The sequence below is a fragment of the Aythya marila genome (genome assembly GCF_965140915.1).
Source record: "Aythya marila genome assembly, chromosome: Z".
Classification (NCBI taxonomy): domain Eukaryota; kingdom Metazoa; phylum Chordata; class Aves; order Anseriformes; family Anatidae; genus Aythya; species Aythya marila.
Window position 1 is genome coordinate 34,828,930 of NC_139080.1, and position 25,158 is coordinate 34,854,087.

Below are 25,158 nucleotides of genomic sequence, written 5' to 3' on the forward strand. Positions count from 1 at the left end.
GAATGTATGTATTTTCTACATAATCCCCAGAACTGCGAAGCAGCTAATTATCTAAACACCAAGCAAGTCATCAGCAGCAATTATTTCAAATGAGATTGTCCTATTCTTATTGCTTAAATCTCATAAGCTGAGCAGTCTTCTCAACAAGCCTCATTTTCTACAGAAATAATGTACATGGTTATGCCAACTGTCTGGTCATGCTCTTAATATCTTAGCCTATTCGCAGTTTCAGTCAATTGCATTTAACAAAGAAGCTGTAAATCTGAGAGATAATTAAAATCAACACCTAGATAGTGCAGAAATACCTGAAATATGTACCTACTGACAGAAAAGCTACAGAACCATAGTTAACTGTTTTGTTGGCCTGCTGAAAAATGAAACCACCACCCAGGAGCAAGGAAGATTCAGATGCAGCTGGGGAAAGGAGAGGTATGTAGGTGCAGAGAAAGCTTGAGTCATCTGGTAGGGGAAGGTATAGGTTCGTAAGACATAAGGACATAAGGCTCAGTTCAGAGAAATTGGCCATGAGCACTGTCACCTACAATGAACACAATCCAGAAGAAAGTAACAACGGAAATGCTCAAGACTTACTGTGGCCATTAGCAATCAATAGAACATTTAAGTGTAAAATAAAAGCTGACACTGTAAGTCATTTTAATGACTCACTAAATGCTTACTAAAGCTAACACTTCTCAAAAATCTTGCGAAGCTTTAATTGGTTTACTTTTCATTCTTCTACGTATTATGGTTAAGATTTTACAGGCCTTTTACACTTTCACTAACCAAAGCCTACAACAACTTCCCCACCTGCAAAAATTTGATGAAAGCAATTCAAGGTCAGTAATATTGTGTGAAAGTAACAAAAGCCTTTCCATATATCACAGGCCTCTACAGTCCTCTGATACAGAAACACATCAAATTCTGTTTTCCATTAATATTACAGCAGCTGAATTAAAATTTCTAAGCCAGACTGAAAAAAAATAATAGTCTTAGCAGTTTGGAAGAACAGTGCTGTTCAAACATATATTCTTGACATCCTCTGTCAGTTAACCATCACCAGACAACTCCAATTGCACACACTGCATATCGAAACTACTAAAATGGAGCTTCAAATTTTTCTTCCAAAGAGGAAGAATTAAAAGAAAAAGAAAAAAAACCCTACAGGATTCCATAACAATTTTAAAACACAAATTGTAAAGTTGGAAAAATTGTAAAGAATTTAGAAAAAAGCATGGAAAACTAGAAATATTTCTTCTCTCAAAGATTACTAGTACTTTCACTTATACTATCTGTCAGTCTAAAAATGTACTCAAAAAATAAAGGCATTCAGAATCTGATGCTGGAAACTCACATACTTGTTTGTTCATCTGTACATCCTGTTGGGTTTCAGAGTCCTATTGCTTCTTTACCTTCAATCAACTAATATGAAAGTACATGCCTCTTTTACAGTATTATTTAAAAGCTGTCTATCTGGGGACACACCTGAGCAACATTTATGAGTCCAAACATTCAACATAAGATTAAAGCATAGTGCATTTTAGTAGATACCTTTTTCAACATCTACAGAAAGTGAGGTCTTTACTGGTTCGGTAGCCTGCCAATCAGTCAGACAGGTTAATCCCTGCATTATTTCAAGTTTAAAGTTGGTGACTTATAATCACGTTAATCAACCAACCAAAGAAATAGAAGACATATTCCGTGAAGAACATTTAGCACATAAATGCACGTCTCATAACAGTCAATGAGCTAGGCTTCCAAATAATAACATATACTGCCCTTATCATCTATGGAAGTTTTACTACATCTAGTTCAGCTTATTTTAACAGTCTATGCAATCAACTCAAATCCTGCAGGATACTTTCAGAGTCTGTTCAAATGCCACTCTTACACAGCCTATATAACCCAAGTTTTTTGATGTAGCTATTCCCTAAATTGAAACAGTTCTTGAGATGTGAAGATAAATTCATTTTCTGCAAAAACAATACTGGAATAATCAGATTCATTATAATGACATTTTCTTTTAGAAAAACGAATAAGAGCTCGGTGAATGCAGTTAGTCACATTGTGACTTCTCCTAGGGTTGAAAAATAGAAGCTGTTTTAATACAACACAGACTTGCCAGCTCTTTTCCTTTCCTAATAACCCATTTAAGATAGATAATAAGTCTCATTTTATGATCTCTCTAATGGTACCCCACAAGAACTGCAGGTGGTCCTATGCTACTGAAACACAGTGAACTAAAGGCTGTGAAATCTGAACAAATGCAAAAACAGTTTTAGAATACACATCCACCAGAATCAATCAACAATGTAACAGCACAGGGATAGTATTTTTGGCCAGTAGAAGACTGCTTCTGCTACAGACTGCTTCTGTCCTACTAATATTCTCTCTACCACCCTACAGGAGGACATTTATTCTTTTACATAATGGTTTAATACAGGCAGAAGTAATACTAGCAAGAAGAAACTATTATCAGCCTAACTTCTATAGCTGTAACAAGTCTCTCTATATGGCAGCTATGAGCACTGAAGACATACACACAAAAAATTACCAGAGTTTTGCATACTTTTGCATAATAAATATCCATGCCCATGTCTAACATCAACAAAAACCATGAAATAACCTTCTCACGGAATTGAGTGAGTGTTGGATAAATATCCCTAAAGTAAATATTAGAGTCACTTTCTCTCCTTACCCAGGGGAAGCAAGGGCCAAAGAAAGAAGTTACCTAATCATACAGCACCTGCTAGTGAGCCTAAGGAAGGAGTGGTCATTAACATGAAAAAGTTCTTGACACTAATGTACAAGATTCTTCTTCATTTATTTCTGACTACAGGAAGTTACATTACATTTTTCATATAGAGGGCATACCTTACTACTCTAGGTATTATACAAATGCTTCAGCATTAAATCTAATGCTCGAGAAGTGACTATACCTAACTTCATCAGGAAAAAAATACCTGTGCAGCAATTGGTGTAGCAATCTGCATTCAAAAGTCTTGTTTTGATGGTCCTATCATCTGAAATTTTTCCACTAATACTAGGTTATGATTTTTCACTATACAAATATTTGCCTATAGCTATCAGTATGCAACCAAGTTACTTTTTTTTTTTTCTTTACAACTTTCACATTTGTTGACAAGTACTTTATCACACCCACCAACCTAATTACACTCACTTTTCCCAACTCTTGGGACTCTGAAAACATGAATACAGTCAGTGCATAAAAAAGCTACACTGCCCTGAGAAGATATGCGTATAGTACTTTATTGCTGTATAAGTAGCTTTTAAAATATTTGTTTTTATTAAAAATATTACTTACACAGGGATGTTTTCAAAGGCATCTTCAAAATTTTCCTGGAAAAGAAAAAAGCTGTTTTAATTAAATGTGTATGTGTATTTTGGGACTCTTTCTGTAACACGTCAGAAAGTTACGTTTACCAGGTAGCATTTATTATGCAACATACAGTAATACTCAGAATATTCATAGCCTACTGGCTTTCCCTTATGGTTTCACTACAAATCATCACCCAAACATATACATTTCCTATGGGCCTACCATATCACACTACAGTCTCAAGTTAAACACAGACGACAACTTCTTCAGACTCACGAACTTCTACCATGTAAACTTCTAAGAGGAATACAGGCTTACGCCTCAGTAATTTCTGCACCACATCTAATGCATTCAGGATGCACCAGCTTACTTGCACAGAAAAAACAGCATGTAAAATGTTCTGAGCATATAGCTGATATGCAGATGGACCAGATTATATATGTCAAGTCCAAAATGCGTAACAGATAGTGTGAATACACAGCCAACTCAGGCATTAGTAGGGCTTACGGGAATTACTTGGTACAGACATCAGGATGATGTCTCTTCTTCTTTTAGTTCAAATTAAAATAGAGGAAGAGATGCATGAACATAAAATGGTCAGAATGATTCAGATCAAAGGACACCTACTTCTATATCCAGTTTCCAAAACTAGTCTTCAGAGTCGTGTAGCAAACAAAGAACAGAATAAACATCTACATTCTTCCATCCACCACACGTTTTCCAGCCATTAACAGCTCAGGCAATTTCCTGACCTTGTTGTGGTTTGTCCATCTGGTAATTTTCAGCATCTCTCTGTTCCATATACTGATCCAGTCCTTCCTTGTTCATTTTAAATTCATTATGCCATAACCTCATTAAGGAATTCAACATCCTTGCATGATACTTACCTTAGAATCACAGAATCATTAAGGTTGGAAATAACCTCCAAGATCGTCTGCTCGAACCACCAGTATCACCCACTAAACCGTATCTCTAAACACCAGATCCAACCTTTCCCTAAACTGCACACACTGTTGTGGCCAAAGCGTGGGACCCAGCGCTTGGCTATGTTGAACCTCATCCCATTGGGTCAATTGGGCGATCAACCCAACCTGTCCAGGTCCCTTTGCAGAGCCTTCCTACCCTCCAGCAGATCAACACTTCCCCTCAGCTTGGTGTCATCTACAAACTTACTGAGGAAGCACTCAATTCCCTCATCCAAGTTATCAATACAGATTTTAAAGAGGATGGGCCCCAACACTGACCTCTGGGGAACGCCACTGGTGACCGGTCACCAGCTGGATTCCACCCCATTCACCACCACTCTCTGGGCCCAGCCCTCCAGCCAATTTTTAGCCCAGTGAAGAGTGTCTCTGTCCAAGCCATGGGCTGCCAGCTTCTCCAGCAGAATACTGTGGGAGACCATGAGAAAGGCCTTGCTGAAGTCTAGGTAGACTACATCAGTGGCCTTTCCCTCATCCACCAGGCAGGTCACCTGGTTGTAGAAGGAGATGAGGTTGGTCAGGCAGGACTTGGCTTTCATGAACCCATGCTGACTGGGCCTGATCCCCTGGTTGTCCTGTATACACTGTATGATTGCATTCAAGATGCCCTATTCCATCACCTTTGTTGGCACCGAGGTGAAGCTGACAGGCCTGTAGTTCCCTGGGACCTCCTTACAACCCTTCTCATAGATGGGCGTCACATTAGCACATCTCCAGTCATTCAGGACCTCTCCAGATGACCATGACCAGTGATAGATGATGGAAAGTGGCCCAGCAATCACATTCGCCAACTCCCTCAGCAGCCTCGGGTGGATCCCATCTTGCTCCATGGACTTGTGACAGTCCAGGTGGAGCAGCAGACCTCTAACTATTTCCACCTGAGCTGTGGGGAGTTTCTTCTGCTCCCCATCCCAGATTTCCAGTCTGGGAAGCTGACTACCCCAAGGATAACTGGTCTGATTATTAAAGACAGATATAAGGATGGCATTAAGAACCTCAGCCTTTTCCTTATCCTCATGTTCCCCCAAGTCCAGTAAAGAATGGAGATTCTCCTTGGCCCTCCTCTTATCATTAATATATTTGTAAAAACATTTTTTGTCATCTTTAACCATAGTGGCCAGGTTGAGCTCATGCTGGACTTTAACCTTCCTGACTTTCTTTGTGTATGCTGGCAACTTCCTTGTACTCTCCCCAAGTTGCCTGTCCCTTCTTCCACCAGGCAGTCAGGAAGAGAACTCACCTTAAAGGTAACATGAGATTGAATCTACCATTCAGTAAATACTTCAGAAGACACACCAATGCTGCACGAATTTTATATTTCTAGGCAAACTTACCAGCAGAAAACAGCTAATAAATAATCAAACATTGTAACAATTTCTCTGCTAATTCAGCAATATACTGTGATACTATGATCTACTTTCCTGAAAATAATACTTGTTTTATCTACAGGAAAATTTCTATTCATAATAACTGTTGCAAAAGGACATGACTTTTATCATTCTTTACAGGTAGAACATGCAATTGCAGTAGCTTGAAAGAGAGTAATAGCACGTTCTTTATTGTCTGCAGCTGCCACTGCCAAGGAGTGCCATAAATATACTTAAAGATATGTTATTAACAGACTGCCCAAATGCTCTCTTTCAAGCTAAATTTTCTGGCTGACAATGGTATAGTAGACAGGATAAGGGATACTCTGAAGAGTACAGTAGTTAACACAGAAGACAGTAAAACGATGTGTGATCTGAGGAAAGATGAACTGAGTTTGTAAAAGCTGAAGAGATGCCAACAGGAACAAACATCTTAAATAAAAACTGTGTTACCCATGTCTCACCCACACACTGATAAAAGTCATCAGCCTTCTAGTAACTTGCCTCTCTGAAGACTGCCTCCCTGAGCTATTTCCAGAAACAAGAGGAGAAATTCAGCAAAATAAATAAAATATACTGACAGTTTTTGAGCATGTTTCCATTTTTCCTATGAGGACAACTTTACATGCAAAAATTAGATTCAACTGTCAGATATTTACAAATAACAGTAATAATCAGAAGTGTATACTGACATGATAAAACTTTCGATGTCAACCTCTTGCCTGCTCCTAGCACATAAAGCTCTTTTAAACCTGAGAGCACCAGCCATGTACAAGCAGAAAGAGATAACTCACACATTGTATCTACGTGGACCTTCTCTGTCCAGCTCCTGCTGATTTTTGTTCCTTACTATTCATAACAGTTAAATGCATGTCTAAACATTTAGAAGGTGAAGAACAACAATATCTTTTCCCAATTCTAAAGTACAGGTCACAGTCATGGCCTCTTAAGATTCCTCATAGGGGTTAAAAACATTGCAGAAGGGGTTAAAAACGTTGCATTTATTCTATGAGCCCTCACAGTCCCACTGGATACAGAAGGGGAATTAAAAGGTATTCAAGTAAGACATCTTGTTCTGTCTTAAACAGTCTCAGGCAAGCTCGTAGTTGACTTTATAGTATCTCAATGATTCTGTATATAGTGAAGAATGTTGAAGGCATTAAGTGAGAAATGTGGCCATTTTCTACTCCATTCCATGTCTCCTTCAGGGAGGAAAAAAAAAAGTCATCAAAAAAAAAAAAAGTGTAAATGGAAAGACTGCAACTGAGGTACCCAAAACAGCTCTTCCCAGATCAAGTTGTGAGATTCGTCATGTTCCTACAAAAACATGAAAGACTTCAGAAGTATTCAGGGCACAATCACTTTTCTCCAGGTAGCCTTTTACAATTAACTTGTGAATTAAACCTGTTCTACGAAAGAAAACATCAAGTTGTTACATCAAGTACATTTTGAACACGTGAAGTTATGTATTACATGCATACCTACATGTGTTTCAAAAAAAAAAAAAAAAGAAAATCAAGTGGTTTGTAATATTTATCAATCCCTCAAAGTACAGAAGCAGCCCAAAGACAAGGACAGACATTCTTGCACATTTGATTAAAGCCTAGCAAAGTTTCCATCTTTAGTTGCTCATCACAGTACCACAGCCTACAGACAACAGATACAATTGAAATGCCATAACTAACTTCAGGAGGTGCTTGTTCAAGTCAGTCTACAGTGAAGATTACTTAATTCAAGATAGATTATTTTACAAAGCACAGATGATGGTCTGCAAACAAGTTCCTTCAAACCTAATGCCATGTGTAACTAAATCAGCCATATTTGTGACCTCAACATTTTATGAGTGATATTGGATGAATATAATTTCCTTTGTTTGCATGGCTAGAGAGACTTGCCAGAGACTTAGGATAATGCAGTCCCTCATCCATTTCTTTCTGCTGACTTGGGTCCATCCTGCAGCAAGTCCTAAAGTATGTCCTTATTACAACAGCCACAAACACTCTGCATAAATATTCAGGAAATAGAATTTGCAGATGGGTCCACAATAAGAAATAATCTCTTTTTTCCTGATATTCTACTCAGGAAAAAAAATACATTAACACTTTATTCAGTACTAAGTGAAACAGTTTAGTAATGTTTCTCAGTACATAACACTGAGTAACAATTTTTATTGCACCTTTTCCAGAATACCTAATAACTTAACACATGAATGTAAATTAAAGTGCCACTAGATGGCATGACGAAAACTGATTTAGATTTTCCCACAAATCTGGAAAAGAAATTGGCACAACACCTCAAAAATAAAGCTGTCTGGAAGAAAAAAAAAAAAAAAAAAAAAAACTTTTATTGAATCACATAGTCACTTTTTCTCAGAGACAGACAAATGAGACAACGTAAGATAGTGGTGAAATAATACTAGCCAGCATTAAAAGCTGTTGATGTAAGACACTTAGTTGTCTATTTACAGCTTTATTTTTAGGTATTAATTGGAGGACTGCTTTAAGTCAAGCTGTGGAAAACCACAGTAGTAACTCCCCTCCCCAGAAAGTAAATAGTAATGGCAATCTATAAAAAGTAGCATATTTAGTAAGCACATACACTTCAAGATTCTTTTTTGTCCTGATGCTTTTTTCCGAACTTATATTCAAGTATGGGTACATCTAATTATTTTTGTCTTCTTCTACCTTCTGTAATTCACTTCAGTGCTGCTCCTCCCCTCAAGATCAAGGCTGAGACAAAAGGATGCATAGAGAATCAGGCCTTTGTCGAAAGCCAAGAACACTTCATACCTCTACTTGTCCATAAGAATTTGCCTTTTTGGATGTCAGTTGCTGGATTCCCCATACACAGAGAGAGAGGTCTAAAATACCGCAATAGGAAGAACAACAGAGTGAGAGAACACTGCAATCACAGAACAACTATCGTTCTGCAGAGGAATTTGTCCCATAGGACTCTATGGAGTTTAAACAAAATTTAGTTGACACACTCAGCAGCCATTTTCTAAAATCCAGAGAGATCCACCCTATTCCCTCTAACTAAAACGGTGCAGACCAAGCTGAAAGGGTACTAACACGCGCATAGCATGTAGGAGTAAGTATTGTCTTGGTGGAACATGGGCTATATCATTTTTTCTTTTTAATGATCAATACTCAGTACAGGAGAAAAGTGTGACTATGAGAAGATAGGGAAAAAACGCTGATCTGAAATATCCACCCTATGGACTGGGACTATCAAAGAGAAGCCTTCCCGATAATCTTAATTTCTGACCAGAGCAAGTTTCTAGAAAACAGTAATCACCACAGTTTTATTAGCAAACGGAATAGAGTATTAAAAATGTACTTGGAAGAGAATCCAAGTAAATACAGAAAAAATACATTTTTATTATTACTTGTTATGCGACTTTCTACGTATTCATTCCTTTTTAGCCCGAGTCAGGAGTACATTCATAATAAATTCAAAGAAACTGGTGGCTACACATTTCAAATTCCATAGCCCCAGAAAGGCCCCTTAAAATGAGCAGACAGTGGAGCTTGCACCTTGCTCAAGGATACAAGAGGACAACATACCTCCGTTCAGTTGACTTGAGTGGCTTGTATCAGGAATAGTGCAGCCAGCAGAACCAGGGAGGTGACCGTCCCCCTGTACTCTGCTCTGGTGAGGCTGCACCTCGTGTACCATGTTCAGCTTTGGGCCCCTCACTACAAGAAAGACGTCAAGGCCCCGGAGTGTGTCCAGAGAAGGGCTACGATAGCCAGTGAAGGGCCTGGAGCACAAGCCCTATGAGGAGCAACTGAGAGAACTGTTGTTGTTTCAATCTGGAGAAGTGGAGCTCAGGGGAGACCTTATTGCTCTCTGCGGCCACCTGAAAGGAAGCTGTAGGGAGCTGGGGGTTCTCACAGGTAATTAGGGATAGGACTAGAAGAAATGGCCTCGAGTTGTGCCAGGGGAGGTTCAGGTTGGAAATTAGGAGACATGTCTTCTCAGAAGGAGTGGTTCGGCATTTCGATGGGTTGCCCAGGGAGGTTGTGGAGTCAACGTCCCTGGGGGTGGTGTTTAGGGAAAGGTTGGACCCAGAGCTTAGGGACATGGTTTAGTGGGTGACATTGGTGGCACGGGGATGGGTGGACTAGATAATCTTGGAGGTCTTTTCCAATCCTAGTTATTCTATGATTATGTGATTCTGTTCTATGACTAAGCTGAGAACTACGAAGAGAGATCTGATGAGAAACATCAGTGAAATTGGGTACATTCTGAGACATGCAGCACAGGAGTATGACTGACCCTAAAGCAAGAAAATAACTGGGACAATCCCATTTCAGTGGGATTGCACCTTCAAATCTCAGCAATACACTGATTCTCATTTTAGGCTTGTTTTTCTGTTTGTTGTTGTTGATATTTTATTTGGTTTTGTTTGTTTTTAATGCTAAAGACAGGACATATCAGAGACATTTTTCTGCCAACTTTTTTTTTTCCATTTATCATGCTCTGTACTTTGGAGTTCTCCTTCAGGGCAACAGTGTACTCAGCATTTAATGAAATACAAATCCACTGCATAATCCACTGTCAGTTGTCTACTCACTTATTTTGCATTTATGTAAGAATATTGAGGTGTTCTTACTCTGTCAAGTACACTGAAATAATTTTAGCCAAAGAACTGCTACAGTACCACAGAGCTACTGTCACAGCAAGCAACTGAAAAAACAGTAACTAGTTACTAGTTAAGTTACTATAAGCTGCTTAATATGAAACCAATCTTAAAAAAAAAAAAAAAAAAAACACGCAAAAGTTACAATTAATAAAGAATTAATGTATAATTATGAAAGTTGACTTTTTTATATAAAAAATGATTTGAGGCTACTAAACATTTCTTGAATAAAAACAGACACTTCTGATTTGACAAACCTTCTTTCATATTGTAGGCTGATCTAGTTTAAGCGGTCTCCCATAAAACATACTTTATATCAACAACTAGCCAACTAAACATAAGGAAATACAGGTGTCAGTGGAATACTATCATTACATTTTTTCTAATAAAATACCCTCATGGCTTCATTCAAAACAATTTTTAATCAATATCCTAGATGTGAACGAAATCTTCAGCTGTGAAGAATTATATTAGAGTTAGAGGAACACAAATCATAACAAGAAAACACTGCCTTTAGTAGACTAGCATCAATGAATATAACGCAGTCTCAAGTGAAGAGCTGTAAATGTAAAAACAATGAAAGAAATCATACATGCTGGCTGGGTTTGTATTATGGGAAGTAACAACCTGGAATAAGGCTAGAAGGTCATTTTGACAAGTAATTCAATATGAATTCCTATTGTTATTGTGATCCTTAAACTAATCTGAAAACCGTAGAAAAAAGTTTTAGCAAGCAACACTGAGAGGATGAAAACAGTAAAACATTTTACTTCCTTAGAGTTCAACCATCCTAAAGGTTGGTTAATATGTACAAATACAGAAGATTACCCAAAATAGTCCAAGAGCTAGAACACGACTTAATGTAAAAGCTATTTAAAAGTTTAATCACTTCGATTTACCAAGCAGAAATATTTAATATCTCTTGCTCATTGAAAAAGTTTTAAAAAAATCACACACAAACACAGTATCACACAAGCACAAAATCAGTACAAAGTAAAACCTCTTTGGTTTCTTGTAAACAATGGTTTTCATCACGTCTTTTTTTTCCTGCTGAGTCAAGTTCACATTTCTTGAGGCAGAGTGTTAAGTAAGAATAACAATGGATGCCATCTTTCATGGATCCAGATGAAGTCTGAAAAGTACATAACACTATGACTCAGATAAGCACAAATTACTAGGTTCAACATCAGCTAAGTTTCATGAAAACTGGTTGCTTTTGTTACACAAGGAGAAATTATCTGTAGTTCTGACAATACTTTGTTCAAATTAACTCATAGCCTGAAATTTGAGCTACAGACAGTGTTCCACTACAGAATTTACTGTCAGAATTCCACTGCATAGGATCAAAAGGATACTGAGGTAGTTTTAGGTAGTTTCTGAATACTGCTCTTTCCCCTTTTTCCCAGAAGCGTGCATATTCTCCACATAACATAAAATACCTTCATAATGGATTATATGGGCATTATTTTGCTGCTTCTCCTCCCCTCAAAAATTACTCTCAAAGAATCATATATCAGAAATGACTACTTCAAGAAAAAAGAATGATGGAGATGAACAATACTGCAAGCTTTACTGATTTAAAGTTGTGAAAGTTCACTTCATAATACTGCTCAGTTAAAAATAAATTCACCTAAGCAAACTCATTTGATTCATCTAAAGTAAGAGAAGTCTAACATGCCTACACACACTTCAAAACGTTAGGTAGAAGCTGTATAAACTAGAAAAAAGTAACCAAGAACTTGACCTATAAAACAATCTGTTGTGGACACCTTTCTTGCATACTAACAATCAGATGATGGTGTCACCTACGGACAGAATTCAATTGTCACTTAAGTGGGCTGTGGCATTAGAAAGTAAGAACTGAACTGAAACACACAAGTTCTGTTTCTACTCAGTGCAACTTTTTTTATTTTTTACATGAAAATAACTCCTTCTCTGAAGGAAAAAAACATGTATTTTTGTGCTTACGCAGTATTTCAAGTTCATTGGCTTGAACTCTAAATATGATCCATCTGCTTCTTTAAAGTTACTCTTCAAAATACTTGGAATAAATAAGTCTGAACTACTGAGCTTGATCTTTGGCTTCTGAGAGCTCAAGTTTTTCATCTGCTGTGGAAAACTTTTAGGATAACACAGCTCCTCCAAAACAGACACCAAACCCTCCACTCTCCTCTTTGGAAAAACACTGGTATTTTATGTAGTCTCATCCACGTGGAACATCATGTCATATTCAAGATCTTTACTAATGTGGGTGATTTGATTTATATATATATATATATATATATATATATATAAACTATATAAATATATAACAGTGGTCATGTGCTAAGAAAAAATAAAAAACACAACTTTCCACACACAAAGAGAAAACAGGAGTTGATAAGGTAGAACCCAGCTCTACTGTAAATTTGGCTAAATAAACTGTAGCTAAATACAAACTTCATTGTCATTTAGCTCAATGATTAGATATCAGTACCCACAAGAACAAAGGTGTCTCCATTACAGCCTGGAAAGCAGTGACCTTTCCATGCAAAGCTGGTTACCTCAAATTTACCAAAAGACATGTGAAAACGCTGTCTTAAAAGTTCCATACTCAATTTTAACAGAAAACAGATGCTTTCAATGAAAGTACCTGCTGTAGTTCAATGTTAATTATTAACATGTTCTAAAAAGCAGACAACTCTGGATTTGCACTCAGCTGCATGTAAGCAGGACATTTATAAAGCAGCATACCAGCCACTTCATATAAAAAAGGTCAGGACTGGGAATGATTATACTCAGCGATATCAGTCTTTGTGGGTCAGACTATCTACATACCAGAGTGAGCATCAAGATGAAGCCTTTTCTGAATCTACTTCTAAACACCAAGCTTCAGGCAGTCTCACATTAGTACATTAGCATCAGTCTTGCCTGTTGTGACTGCAGCTGGCTGAGCTTGCACTGTTTTAAACAACTGCTCTCCCCTATGACTGAGAAGAGGAAATAAGCAGAATCGGTTACACCATCAGCAAGGATCACAAAATACTTCATTATAATTGACATGCAAATTGCTGCTGTCAACAGTTATTTGTATTTGCATTCATATCTGACATTTTGCACATAAAAGTGAGAATATAACTGAAGTTAAAGTTGGCTGAACACCAGTCTGGATCCTCTTACAGTTTACACTGGCACCTTCCCGCTATTTGACCTGTTATTTGTCAGTTTGACCTGCTTTTGCTTTTGCACAAAGAGCATTTTTAAGAGTCAAAGGAGTAGGGTAGCAACAGAACATCATTGCTATAATAAAGTTTATATATACATATATAAACAATTAGCCAACTTTCCTCTCACACATCCCAACAAACAGCCCCAAGTTCAAAGAAATATCAGTTAGACATATGTTTGTTAACAGCACCAGGAAATTAAAAAAAAAAAAAAAAAAACACACATTGGGAGTTGCTAGTCCAGTACAGAGTATGCTCCTAAAGGGATCTGAAAATATGTCACTATTCTTAGTCATTTTTATTGGACAAGACTGACTGCCAAGCAATTCTACAGTCAAAGATAAATACACATATTTAGATGCACTTTGACTGGATACATCTGCCTTTCGATACCATCAGAAAAGTGACTTGAGAAGAAGGGGAAGGTGACTAAACAGACTGAGAAAGTAGGGACTACGCAAAATCATCCTCCTCAAAGGAGATACTCCAGAAGACACCAGAAGTTCGTCCTCTCTAGCAGGTAAGGATGATTGTTCTGTCAGCTTAGTTCTTCTTTAATTAGACATGCCTGAGAGTCTTGCAAAACTTTGTTCCAAGCCCATCAAGATTTATTAGAAACTTGAGTATCATGTAATTTCTATGAAATGATTGAATGAAGCCCTATTAAAGTCAAAAGAAACCATAGCGTGCTATTTATCATGTCTGTAAGCTGGTAAGACCATCTTCACATTTTTCTAGACCTAATTCTTATAATGCATAGCCATATGCATTAATAATTAGGTGTATCTACATCTTCCAGGACAAAGCTGGTGGAGACTTTTCTACTGTCAGTCCAACCAACCTTCTCTAATCGGTTTCCAAAGACTGTTGAGAGGTCATTCTTAAATTAATTAGAAAATGCAAAACATTGTGAGATGTTTTACAGAAAGAAAATTAGAGGGAAAAACTAACTGGAAGCAAGTCATCAGCTGGCACTTGACAGACATAACAAGTATTTATTCTCTTGATTTGTTTGCATGCAGTCAAGGTATCAGCAATCAATGTCACCAATCTTTGACACAAAGAAAGAAGCATGGTCTTACTAATTCTGGCAAAGTTTCACAGCTAGGGAAATTTCACCCACTCTCATTCAGATTTGTCTATCCCTCATGAAGTTTAGCTTTCCACAAGTGGCAAAACTTCACAGAAACTTTAGCTCAGTCTAGGCAAATGATCATTAGATAATCTGCTGCTAACAGAACAGGTATTACCTCAAAACATACAATTCTACTGCACAAAAAGTTAAGGTTGCACTCACTTTACTCAGCCAAACCCACCAAATAAGATAAAAGCCATCATGAAAAGGGAAGCTGGAAGATCCATCTGACAAACACCAGATGACACATCTGTATGCACTTTGAAATTGCAGAATCTCCATTCTTCCTCTCTCACAAGGGTAGATCTGCCCAGCTGCCTCACACAACCTTCCTACTTGTATTTCCATATTTCAGTACGCTTGATGCAGAACGTGAAGCAAAACCTAACAGTTCTCACCATGTTATCACAGGATGCTCAAAGTAAAATTAAAAAAGCATAGAAAAATTGGAAGCAACAGGAGCCAATGTAACAAGGTATTTATTTTACTTTTAGAAGATTTTCATTTTGCTGACCAAAATGATTCCTCATCAGCTGAAAAAGCAAGGAATAGAATGGGAAAGGAAAATTCCTTAAATTGCTTGTTTCAAACTGCCTTGATGGGAAAGAAAGGTTATAGTTAACTTGAACCTCTTCCTATTTCCACTTGGGATTTATTTCCACCATGATCTTTTACCAAACCATTTGACAAAGTTATTTTGTGGTGAATAAAAATTCCTTTCATTACTGTTTCATAATTTGAGTGCTACATCATTTTTTGTGCTGCTAACTTGTGTAACTATTTGCTAGTAAAAAAATTTCTCAAAAACCTGAAATCCACTGTTGTCAAGAACAGGTTTCTTCAGACCAAAGAAAAAAAAAAGAAGTCTCCCCTTCCTCCAAATTACATGTTTTTTAGTGGGACTACTATTAGCTGCAACTGAACCTAGCTGTTGATTCATATGATCAACATTAAAGACAGTAAAAACCCATCACCAATTAGTAGTATTCAAGAACAAGAACTAAAGAACAGAGGTAAAACAAGAAGCACTGACAGAGTGGTAAAGACACTATCTCTAAAATGGATTACAAATCAAGACCCTTTTGAAGTTCTTAAGCTATCAGTCAAAATACATAGTAGGAAAGAGCTGTACCCTTCATGCAATGCAAAAACATGCACAATTCTTGATATACGGGGCTTAATCTTGAACTAAACAGCATGGGCAATCAAAAAGACTCAAAATACATGTTTATGTGGTACCTTTTGTTTTGTGAAAGCCATGAACCAACTGGAGAATTAACCTGAATTGAAAACCATCTTCCCAAACTATCTGGCTATCACGGTAAGGAATTAATCACTCATTTTATCCCATTATCAATGTTCAGAAGTTGAAGTGAATGCCGTCACCTTCACTAGATGCAATAGTATCAGATATTCTTCGATCTTGTAATGCTGGATGCCACAGCTATAAACTTGGGAACACTTCCAGAATGATTTTTTTCCCAGGACAACTGGTGTCTTGCCTACCACACAGAATTTCATAGCCTATGCAAGGAAGCCTTCCAAAGACCTCATTTAAATGCATCCTCAGGTGTCATAATTCTACAGACTTCTGCACCTCCTTCACAGAGCAATTCATTTTATGGTTTAAACACACACACACAGATAAATAAGAACAACTCAAGTCACAGCTAAATTACAATCCATGGCAAAAAATGACTGTGTGGTAATCATAAGGAAGTGCTGTTGCTAGAGAGTTCACGTGCTTCATAGAGGTAATCTATTATCATTGCTTGGCATTTGGTACAACTGGAAGCAGTTTAAAGAACAGAGCTCAAATAATTTCATTTTAAATAATAATAGTAGTAAACCTGCAGTTTTATCTTAGTACCATGAGACTCCAACCGCATGTCTGAATAGAATGCAAGGTGTCTCAAGTGTAACATCAACTGTGCTTGTAACGTAAAGAGAAATAACTATTTCTGAAAGTGCAAGCAAGAGGAGTATCAGTGCTTTCCGGCAGTCTGTCATTAAAAGAAACTTGAAAAGTGTATCAGAGTTACTAATAATAGTGTATGTTCTCATTAAGACATCCAGTTCTGTCAGTCCTGGATATAAGAGGTTTGCCACTTGTTTGTTTGGGGTTTGTTTTTAATCTACGCTAAGTAAGTATTTATGGCTGAGATTTAAGTGCACTTATTAAATTTCCCAGACCTTCTCCAGTAAAGATCGTGTTATGTCACAAGTTACCAAACTCTGGTGAGGTCTCTACTTGCATAATATAGTTCATATTAAGCATGGGTAGCTTAGAGCAGGATGGAGCAGAACTGCAATTCTGTGTCTCTGTCCTTACCCTACAAAATCTGTCTTCAGCCATGACAAATAGTCACAAAAAAATAAAAACAGAAAAATCTCACACATTTCTGGAAGCATAAAACAAAGACAGTATTTGTATAAATCAAGCTGCAATCATACATTTTTTAAAAAATCTGTCTTGATTCAGGATAGAAAAGAAGTAGATGCAGTGGAGACTACATCATAGTAAAGAAAAAAGGGTAAGATAGAAATAGCTAAGAAAAAGAGTACATCATGTACTTGGGCAGAGTGACCACGAAATGGTGGAGTTCACTATTCTTGGCGAGGCCAGGAAGGGGACCAGTAAAACCACTGTATTGGACTTTCGGAGGGCTGACTTTGAGCTGCTCAGGACACTGGTTGGTGGAGTCCCTTGGGAGGCGGTTCTGAAGGGCAGAGGGGTCCAGGAAGGCTGGGCGCTCTTCAAGAGGGAAGTCTTAATGGCGCAGGAACGGTCTGTCCCCACGTGCCCAAAGACGAGCTGGCGGGGAAGAAGACCAGCCTGGCTCAACAGAGAATTGTGGCTTGATCTTAGGAGGAAAAAGAGGGTTTATAAGCTTTGGAAAAGTGGGCAGGCCACTAGGGAGGACTTTAAGGATGTAGCGAGGCTGTGCAGGGACAAAATTAGCAAGGCCAAAGCTCATCTGGAGCTCAATCTGGCTACTGCCGTTAAAGATAACAAAAAACGTTTCTATAAATACATCAACACAAAAAGGAGGACTAAGGAGAATCTCCATCCTTTACTGGATGCGGGGGGAAACTTAGTTACAAGAGATGAGGAAAAGGCGGAGGTGCTCAATGCCTTCTTTGCCTCAGTCTTTAGCGGCAATACCGGTTGTTCTCTGGATACTCAGTACCCTGAGCTGGTGGAAGGGGATGGGGAGCAGGATGTGGCCCTCACTATCCATGAAGAACTGGTTGGTGACCTGCTACGGCACTTGGATGTGCACAAGTCGATGGGGCCGGATGGGATCCACCCAAGGGTACTGAGAGAACTGGCAGAGGAGCTGGCCAAGCCACTGTCCATCATTTATCAGCAGTCCTGGCTATCGGGGGAGGTCCCAGTTGACTGGCGGCTAGCAAATGTGACGCCCATCTACAAGAAGGGCCGGAGGGCAGACCCGGGAAACTACAGGCCTGTCAGTTTGACCTCAGTGCCAGGGAAGCTCATGGAGCAGATCCTCCTGAGAGTCATCACGCAGCACTTGCAGGGGAAGCAGGCGATCAGGCCCAGTCAGCATGGGTTTATGAAAGGCAGGTCCTGCATGACGAACCTGATCTTCTATGACAAAGTGACGCGCTGGGTGGACGAGGGAAAGGCTGTGGATGTGGTCTACCTTGACTTCAGCAAGGCTTTTGACACCGTCTCCCACAGCATTCTCCTCAAGAAACTGGCTGCTCTTGGCTTGGACTGGCACACGCTTCGTTGGGTTAGAAACTGGCTGGATAGCCGGGCCCAAAGAGTCGTGGTGAATGGAGCCAAGTCCAGTTGGAGGCCAGTCACTAGTGGTGTCCCCCAGGGCTCGGTGCTAGGGCCGGTCCTCTTTAATATCTTCATCGATGATCTGGACGAGGGCATCGAGTGCACCCTCAGTAAGTTTGCAGATGACACCAAGTTAGGTGCGTGTGTCAATCTGCTCGAGGGTAGGAAGGCTCTGCAGGAGGATCTGGATAGGCTGCACTGATGGGCTGAGGTCAACTGCATGAAGTTTAACAAGGCCAAGTGCCGGGTCCTGCACCTGGGGCGCAATAACCCCAAGCAGAGCTATAGGCTGGGAGAGGAATGGTTGGAGAGCTGCCAGGCAGAGAAGGACCTGGGAGTGATGGTGGATAGTCGGCTGAATATGAGCCAGCAGTGTGCTCAGGTGGCCAAGAAGGCCAACGGCATCCTGGCTTGTATCAGGAACAGCGTGACCAGCAGGGCTAGGGAGGTGATCGTCCCCCTGTACTCAGCTCTGGTGAGGCCGCACCTCGAGTACTGTGTTCAGTTTTGGGCCCCTCGCTACAAGAAGGACATGGAGGTGCTTGAGCGGGTGCAGAGAAGGGCGACGAAGCTGGTGAGGGGCCTGGAGAACAAGTCCTACGAGGAGCAGCTGAGGGAGCTGGGCTTGTTCAGCCTGGAGAAGAGGAGGCTCAGGGGCGACCTTATCGCTCTCTATAGGTACCTTAAAGGAGGCTGTACGAGGTGGGGGTTGGTCTGTTCTCCCACGTGCCTGGTGACAGGACGAGGGGGAATGGGCTTAAGTTGAGCCAGGGGAGTTTTAGGTTGGATGTTAGGAAGAACTTCTTTACGGAAAGGGTTGTTAGACATTGGAACAGGCTGCCCAGGGAAGTGGTGGAGTCACCATCCCTGGAAGTCTTCAAAAGACGTTTAGATGTAGAGCTTAGGGATATGGTTTAGTGGGGACTGTTAGTGTTAGGTCAGAGGTTGGACTCGATGATCTTGAGGTCTCTTCCAACCTAGAAATTCTGTGATTCTATGTTACCCTGAACTTTACTAGGCAATTTCAAATAAAGGTCCTCGCTGCTTTTTTGGCTTTCTAAAGATTCAAAGAAAAATCCTATTTATGTAGCAGGGTCACTGTGTACATATTACAGACTTACCAAGACAAAAGTATCACCTCTTTCCAATTACTCTTCCCCTGGAAGAATATCTTTATAGCATTCCAGAATGCTCATCAATTTCAATGCAGTCAACAATCCTCAGTAAGTCTCATTATAGAGACACTGCTTTGGAGCTGCTAATACTAATACTTTTCAGAGATGACGCCAAGCTGGAGAACAAACATGTTTACTTTGTATTAAAGATGACTCAGTGCCCGCTTTGCCTTTCTTTATTTCATTAGTTATATGAAAGAGAAACTAGTACAAGCATCTTTGATATTAACCTCCTCGTTCCCCTCAGGTTAAGTGTTTCCTGGACCACATGGCTGAACACTGCTTTGTACAGAATGCAGCAGCAGCTGCTGCACGGGTAGCACCCAAAAGTTATATTTTATTGTGTAAAACTACTGAAGTGATTTTCCTTAAGTGCTTTATTTCCTTTTAAGGAATGCCTTGCTGCAGTAACGGTAATTGCAACAACCTATTTGTGATAATGTTTTTCTCATTACAGAACTTGACAGTCTCTGTGGATATCTTCTAATCCACCAGCAGCATTAAGTGCAGTAACAAAACAGCAGAGCTTTAGAAACCAACATTATGTACAGTTGAAGAGATCTGTACAGGATTAAAGCAATGACTTTTGTCCAGAGAACAACCTGTTCCCCCAGTGCTAGAGAGGCCACCTTCCATCTCTCCTAGAAACAGATTTTTTTTCATTACAGTAGAAAAGCATCCTCTTCAATAAGCACTCACTTGATGTCCTCATTAGTATAAAATTAACTAATTATTAGCTGATTTATAAATGTGTTCTGAAGAGCTCATTGTGTTTCTACCAGAATCAGAGTGAGACAGACAAAAGCCTAAAAAAAATATAGTGTCACAACCAGAACAAGTGTCACATTAAATTACACTTAGCAGAATCAGATCTTGACTTAACTTGACAGTAAGCTAAAGTGTTAGTTCTTTCTAGGCTACTTAAAGGCAAGTACAAACAAAACACGTTCTCTTCTGAAGTTATGAGGGTAACTCTTTACCAACAAATATCACAAGTAACATGCACCTTCAAATTTCATTAACATAAAGTTAGAGTTGACCTACTAAGGTCCCCCATTAAGTCTTCCTCACATGTCACGAGGCTACTACCTTCTTCAGTAAAGATTCCCTCTACTTTAACTATTCATCCACTACATCCAGAGCTTGCTGTTTCCTCAGCCATTGACTGAAAGCTGCAGGATCCAGAAACAATGCACTGAATTCAGCATGCATTTCCCTACAGAGAAGTCACATCATCAATTTGTGCACTGAGGCTTGTCAAAAAGGTAGAGATGTGCAGTTTCCCTCCTCACACACAGATGTCATGCAGCTTATTGATGCATAACCGATCTGTAGCCTTAGGACATTTCACTAGGAGTGTAATAATGACAGAAAAAATACACAGTTGTTGCTGGATTTGTCACTTCTGCCCAAAGGATCATTAACATTTCACCCTAAGTGTAAGGTTACGTTTACAGTATGTCAGTGTGTCTAGGTCACTGCTCATGTGCATAGTCCCTCCTTCGGTGCTATTACGTTGAATTGCACTGTAGCATGGAGCACATACTCACAGGCAATCAGAACGCTGACTCCTTTGCACCACGTTCACACTGCAAAATGGCTGGTGAACTGGCTGCGATGACTCATGCTACAGAAAAGGAAATCCCACACTGTTAAATCTAAAACACTGAACCTCTCTAAATGCCACTTCCTCCCTTCAGCACCAAGGGATATAAAAACAGAAAAGACAGGCACAGTACTCAAGGTGTAGTATACTGGTGTAGTAAACTTCTTTCAACTATGAAAGGAGAGGTAGCAGCCAAACAATAAAAGGCTGGCAGTGAACTATTTGTGTCATTCTGACCTCCACGCATTGCCAATATCTATATTCATTTTCACTTTAGCCCATGGTCATTACATACATGAGAGTTTTTATTAATCTGTGGAGACTTTCACACCATTTCTTTAAATCTCGTGACATTTTGGTTAACTCACCTGCACAATTTAAAGAGACCAACTTATAAAATAAGGTATGATCTGAACAGATAAATGACAAAAATCTACTGGTATTTACCTGGATAGCATAAAGCTGCATGCTCTATTGCCACTATAGCACAAAACAACACTACATATATATATTTATTAAGAGCACTATATATTTAATAAGATTTAATAAAAGCAAGTGTAGAGTGCTACACCTGGGAAGGAACAACCACATCTATATCAGTACAGGCTGGGGGACGACCTGCTGGAGAGGAGCTCTGAGGAGAAGGACCTGGGGGTCCTGGTGGATGACAGGTTGACCATGAGCCAGCACTGTGCCCTGGTGGCCAAGAGGGCCAATGGGATCCTGGCGTGCATTAAAAGGAGCGTGGCCAGCAGGTCAAGGGAGGTGATCCTCCCTCTCTACTCTGCCCTAGTCAGGCCTCACCTGGAGTACTGTGTCCAGTTCTGGGCTCCCCAGTACAGGAAAGACAGGGATCTCCTGGAAAGAGTCCAGCGGAGGGCCACAAAGATGATACAGGGCCTGGAGCATCTTCCCTATGAGGAAAGGCTGAGAGACCTGGGTCTGTTCAGCCTGGAGAAGAGAAGACTGAGAGGGGATCTCCTCAGTGTATATAAATATCTGAGGGGTGGGGGACAGAAGGATGTAGCCAACATCTTCTCAGTGGTTTGTGGGGAAAGGACAAGGGGCAATGGCTGCAAGTTAGAGCACAGGAAGTTCCGCACCAACATGCAAAAGAACTTCTTGATGGTGAGGGTGACGGAGCACTGGAACAGGCTGCCCAGGGAGGTTGTGGAGTCTCCTTCTCTGGAGATATTCAAGGCCCGTCTGGACGCCTACCTGGGCAGCCTGCTCTGAGGAACCTGCTTTGGCAGGTGGGTTGGACCCAATGATCTTTCAAGGTCCCTTCCAAGCCCTACAGTTCTGTGATTCTGTGATATAACTTTGTGTTTGCTTATGATGGCTGGGCTATGAGATTGAGAACAGTCCTGAGGGTGTTGGCTGATGAGAAGCTCAACATGAGCCAGCAGTGTGAGCTTGCAGCCCAGAACGCCAACCATGTCCTAGGTTGCATAAAAGGCAGTGGGGCCAGCAGGGCTGGAGAGGTGAGTGTCCCCCTCTGCTCTGCTCTCAGGAAAACCTACCTGGAGCCCTGCGTTCAGCTCTGAGGCGCCCAGCACAAGAAGGACAGGGGAAGGATATGGACCTGTTGGAGCAAGTTGAGAGGAGGGCTACAAGGATGATCAGAGGGCTGGAGCACCTCTCCTATGAAGACAGGCTGAGGGAGTCAGGGTTGTTCAGCCTGGAGAAGGGAAGGCTCTGGGAAGACCTCACTGCAGCCTTCCAGTATCTAAAGGGGGCTTATAAAACATATGAAGAACAACTTTTTACTTGGGCAGATACTGACAGGACAAGGGGAATGGCTTTAAACTAAAAGAGGGGATATTGAGATTAGATGTTAGAAGGAAAACCTTCATTCAGAGGGTGATGAGGCATTGGCACAGGTTGCCCAGAGAAGCTGTGGGTGCCCCATCCCCAGAGGATTTCAAGACCAAGCTGGATGGGGCTTTGGGCAACCTGGACTGGTGGGAGGTGTCCCTGCACATGGCAGGGGGTTGGAATGGAGTGGTCTGTAAGGTACTTTCCAACCTGCAACATGCCGTACTTGCAACTCTTAAGCCATTCAGAGGAAAGTAACTAAGCTCCTTCCTATTCTTCAACCTCTAAACCTCATCCCTGTGCTTTTTTTTTTTTTAATACAATCTATCCCCTTTGAAGACTTTGTACAAAGTAGAACAGTCTAATATAGTGGATAGCAGCAAGCCTTTAACTACAGTAACCAAGACAGCTGTACCTGTTAAGGACAGTAACTTCCATTGTTCAGTGTAAAGTGTTCATTAAAAGACCTCAGATGTTGTTTTCCACAACAGTATAGCCACAGATCGATATATGAAGAAAAGTCTTCAGAAAAAGCTGTTTCCTTTTTCAACTTTTTTTCCATCTCTATAGGTAAATATTACACCATTAAAAAAAAAATAGACAGATGTAAAGGCAAATTATAACAGATTGAAACAGATTGGCTTCACAGGTACTTAGCTATTCCAGGAGTTCCTCTGTCAGCTCTGCAGTTGTAAGAGGCATCTTGTGCTTCTCACATCCTGGCAACCTTTATATATTTTCATTAGTGTTCTCACTGAAGAAGTTTTCAGCTTTCAAAATAACCACAGCTTTCAGTAATCTCATGTTTCATCATGTCTGTCCCCTCAGTGGACCTCACCACTTCTAGAAAGTGTGCACACACACGAGGAGCCATAAACCAGGCTTTCTTTCAGTTTGCACTGTCTTGTAATTCATTAACCGCAATAGCCCCACCTTTTCCTGTATCCCCCGTGTCTTTCTTCCCTCTCTTTGAAGAGGGAACCAAGCTGACCAACCAAAGGGAGCATTAACTAAGAACATTTAATTGGACATTTAGTTACATTCACCTTCTTTGCTTCTCCAGGAAATTAACAAAGACTTAAAAGCCATTCTTTTTCAAATTTGTTCACAGTTAACCGAAGAGCTCAAACAGATTATTGAAACAAACTTCAGGAAGGCAGCTAAGAAATGGAAAAACACAAGCAATAAAAATTCACCATTTCAGAACAATACAGGTAACAGAAAATGTGAGTATGCATCCTCATCTTGATACAATGAAAAAAAAAAAATACCTCTAACAGGAAAAAGTACTCTTACTGCCCCTTCCCAACACCATCTGCACCAAGTGTTCATTTTTAAGGTTTAAAAAAAAAAAAAAAAAAAAACAAAAAAACAAAAACAGGTGCTAATCAGCTTGTTCCAGCTTCCCGAAGTCCCCCAGGGGGAGCACAACTACAACAGTTTCTCCCCATTGACATTTTTCTGTGTTAGAAATACCAGCCAAAACCAGTGGAAAGAAAGTCCTCAGAGTAAACATTAAAGGAGCCGGCATTACTGGCCATTTTCTCTCTATTATAGTCTAAAGCACATTATTATATTGTTAATGGTGAAAGCAAGCACTCTGGTAGGTTCTTTGATTTTAAGCACAGTAGCTGCAGCAGCAGTGAATAAAGAGCTCTGAGTACTTTAACGGAGTACTAAGCAGCACTAAACAGTTCTTGAATTAAAGAACGCCTGTCCTGAAGACACTGGTTTCATACTGAAATTAGTACAGAAGATAAACTGCTCAGGCTCGTAAAGCCACCCTACATACTATTTGTCCTTGCTTGGGCAGTTCAAAGGAGTACAGTGTGCATCATCAGATCATTAAACAAATTTTCCTTAACAGGTTAGTTTAGAGCTGAGGCACAGATTAGCTGAATCGGCCAACCTGCCCTTAATACAAGACTTAGAGTTAACCACAGCAAGGGCACGAAATCACTTTCAGATCTCTATATAATCCTTAGCCTAGCTGGCTGTGGGCAAACAGGACATTTTTATAGCATCTAGATACTTCTAGATCATGATCCTTTTTGTCTGGCCACAAGCCT

The 25,158-nt window shown here is 40.0% G+C and overlaps 1 protein-coding gene across 1 annotated transcript in view; it reads right to left on the reverse strand.

Moving 5' to 3' along the window:
- Positions 1-25,158, reverse strand: part of TTC39B (tetratricopeptide repeat domain 39B) — an 80,945-nt gene that overhangs the window by 52,817 nt on the left and 2,970 nt on the right. The window contains exon 2 of the mRNA XM_082783867.1: positions 3,323-3,357. Within this exon, the coding sequence (XP_082639993.1) occupies positions 3,323-3,357 (35 nt within the window). The remainder of the gene's footprint in view (positions 1-3,322; positions 3,358-25,158) is intronic.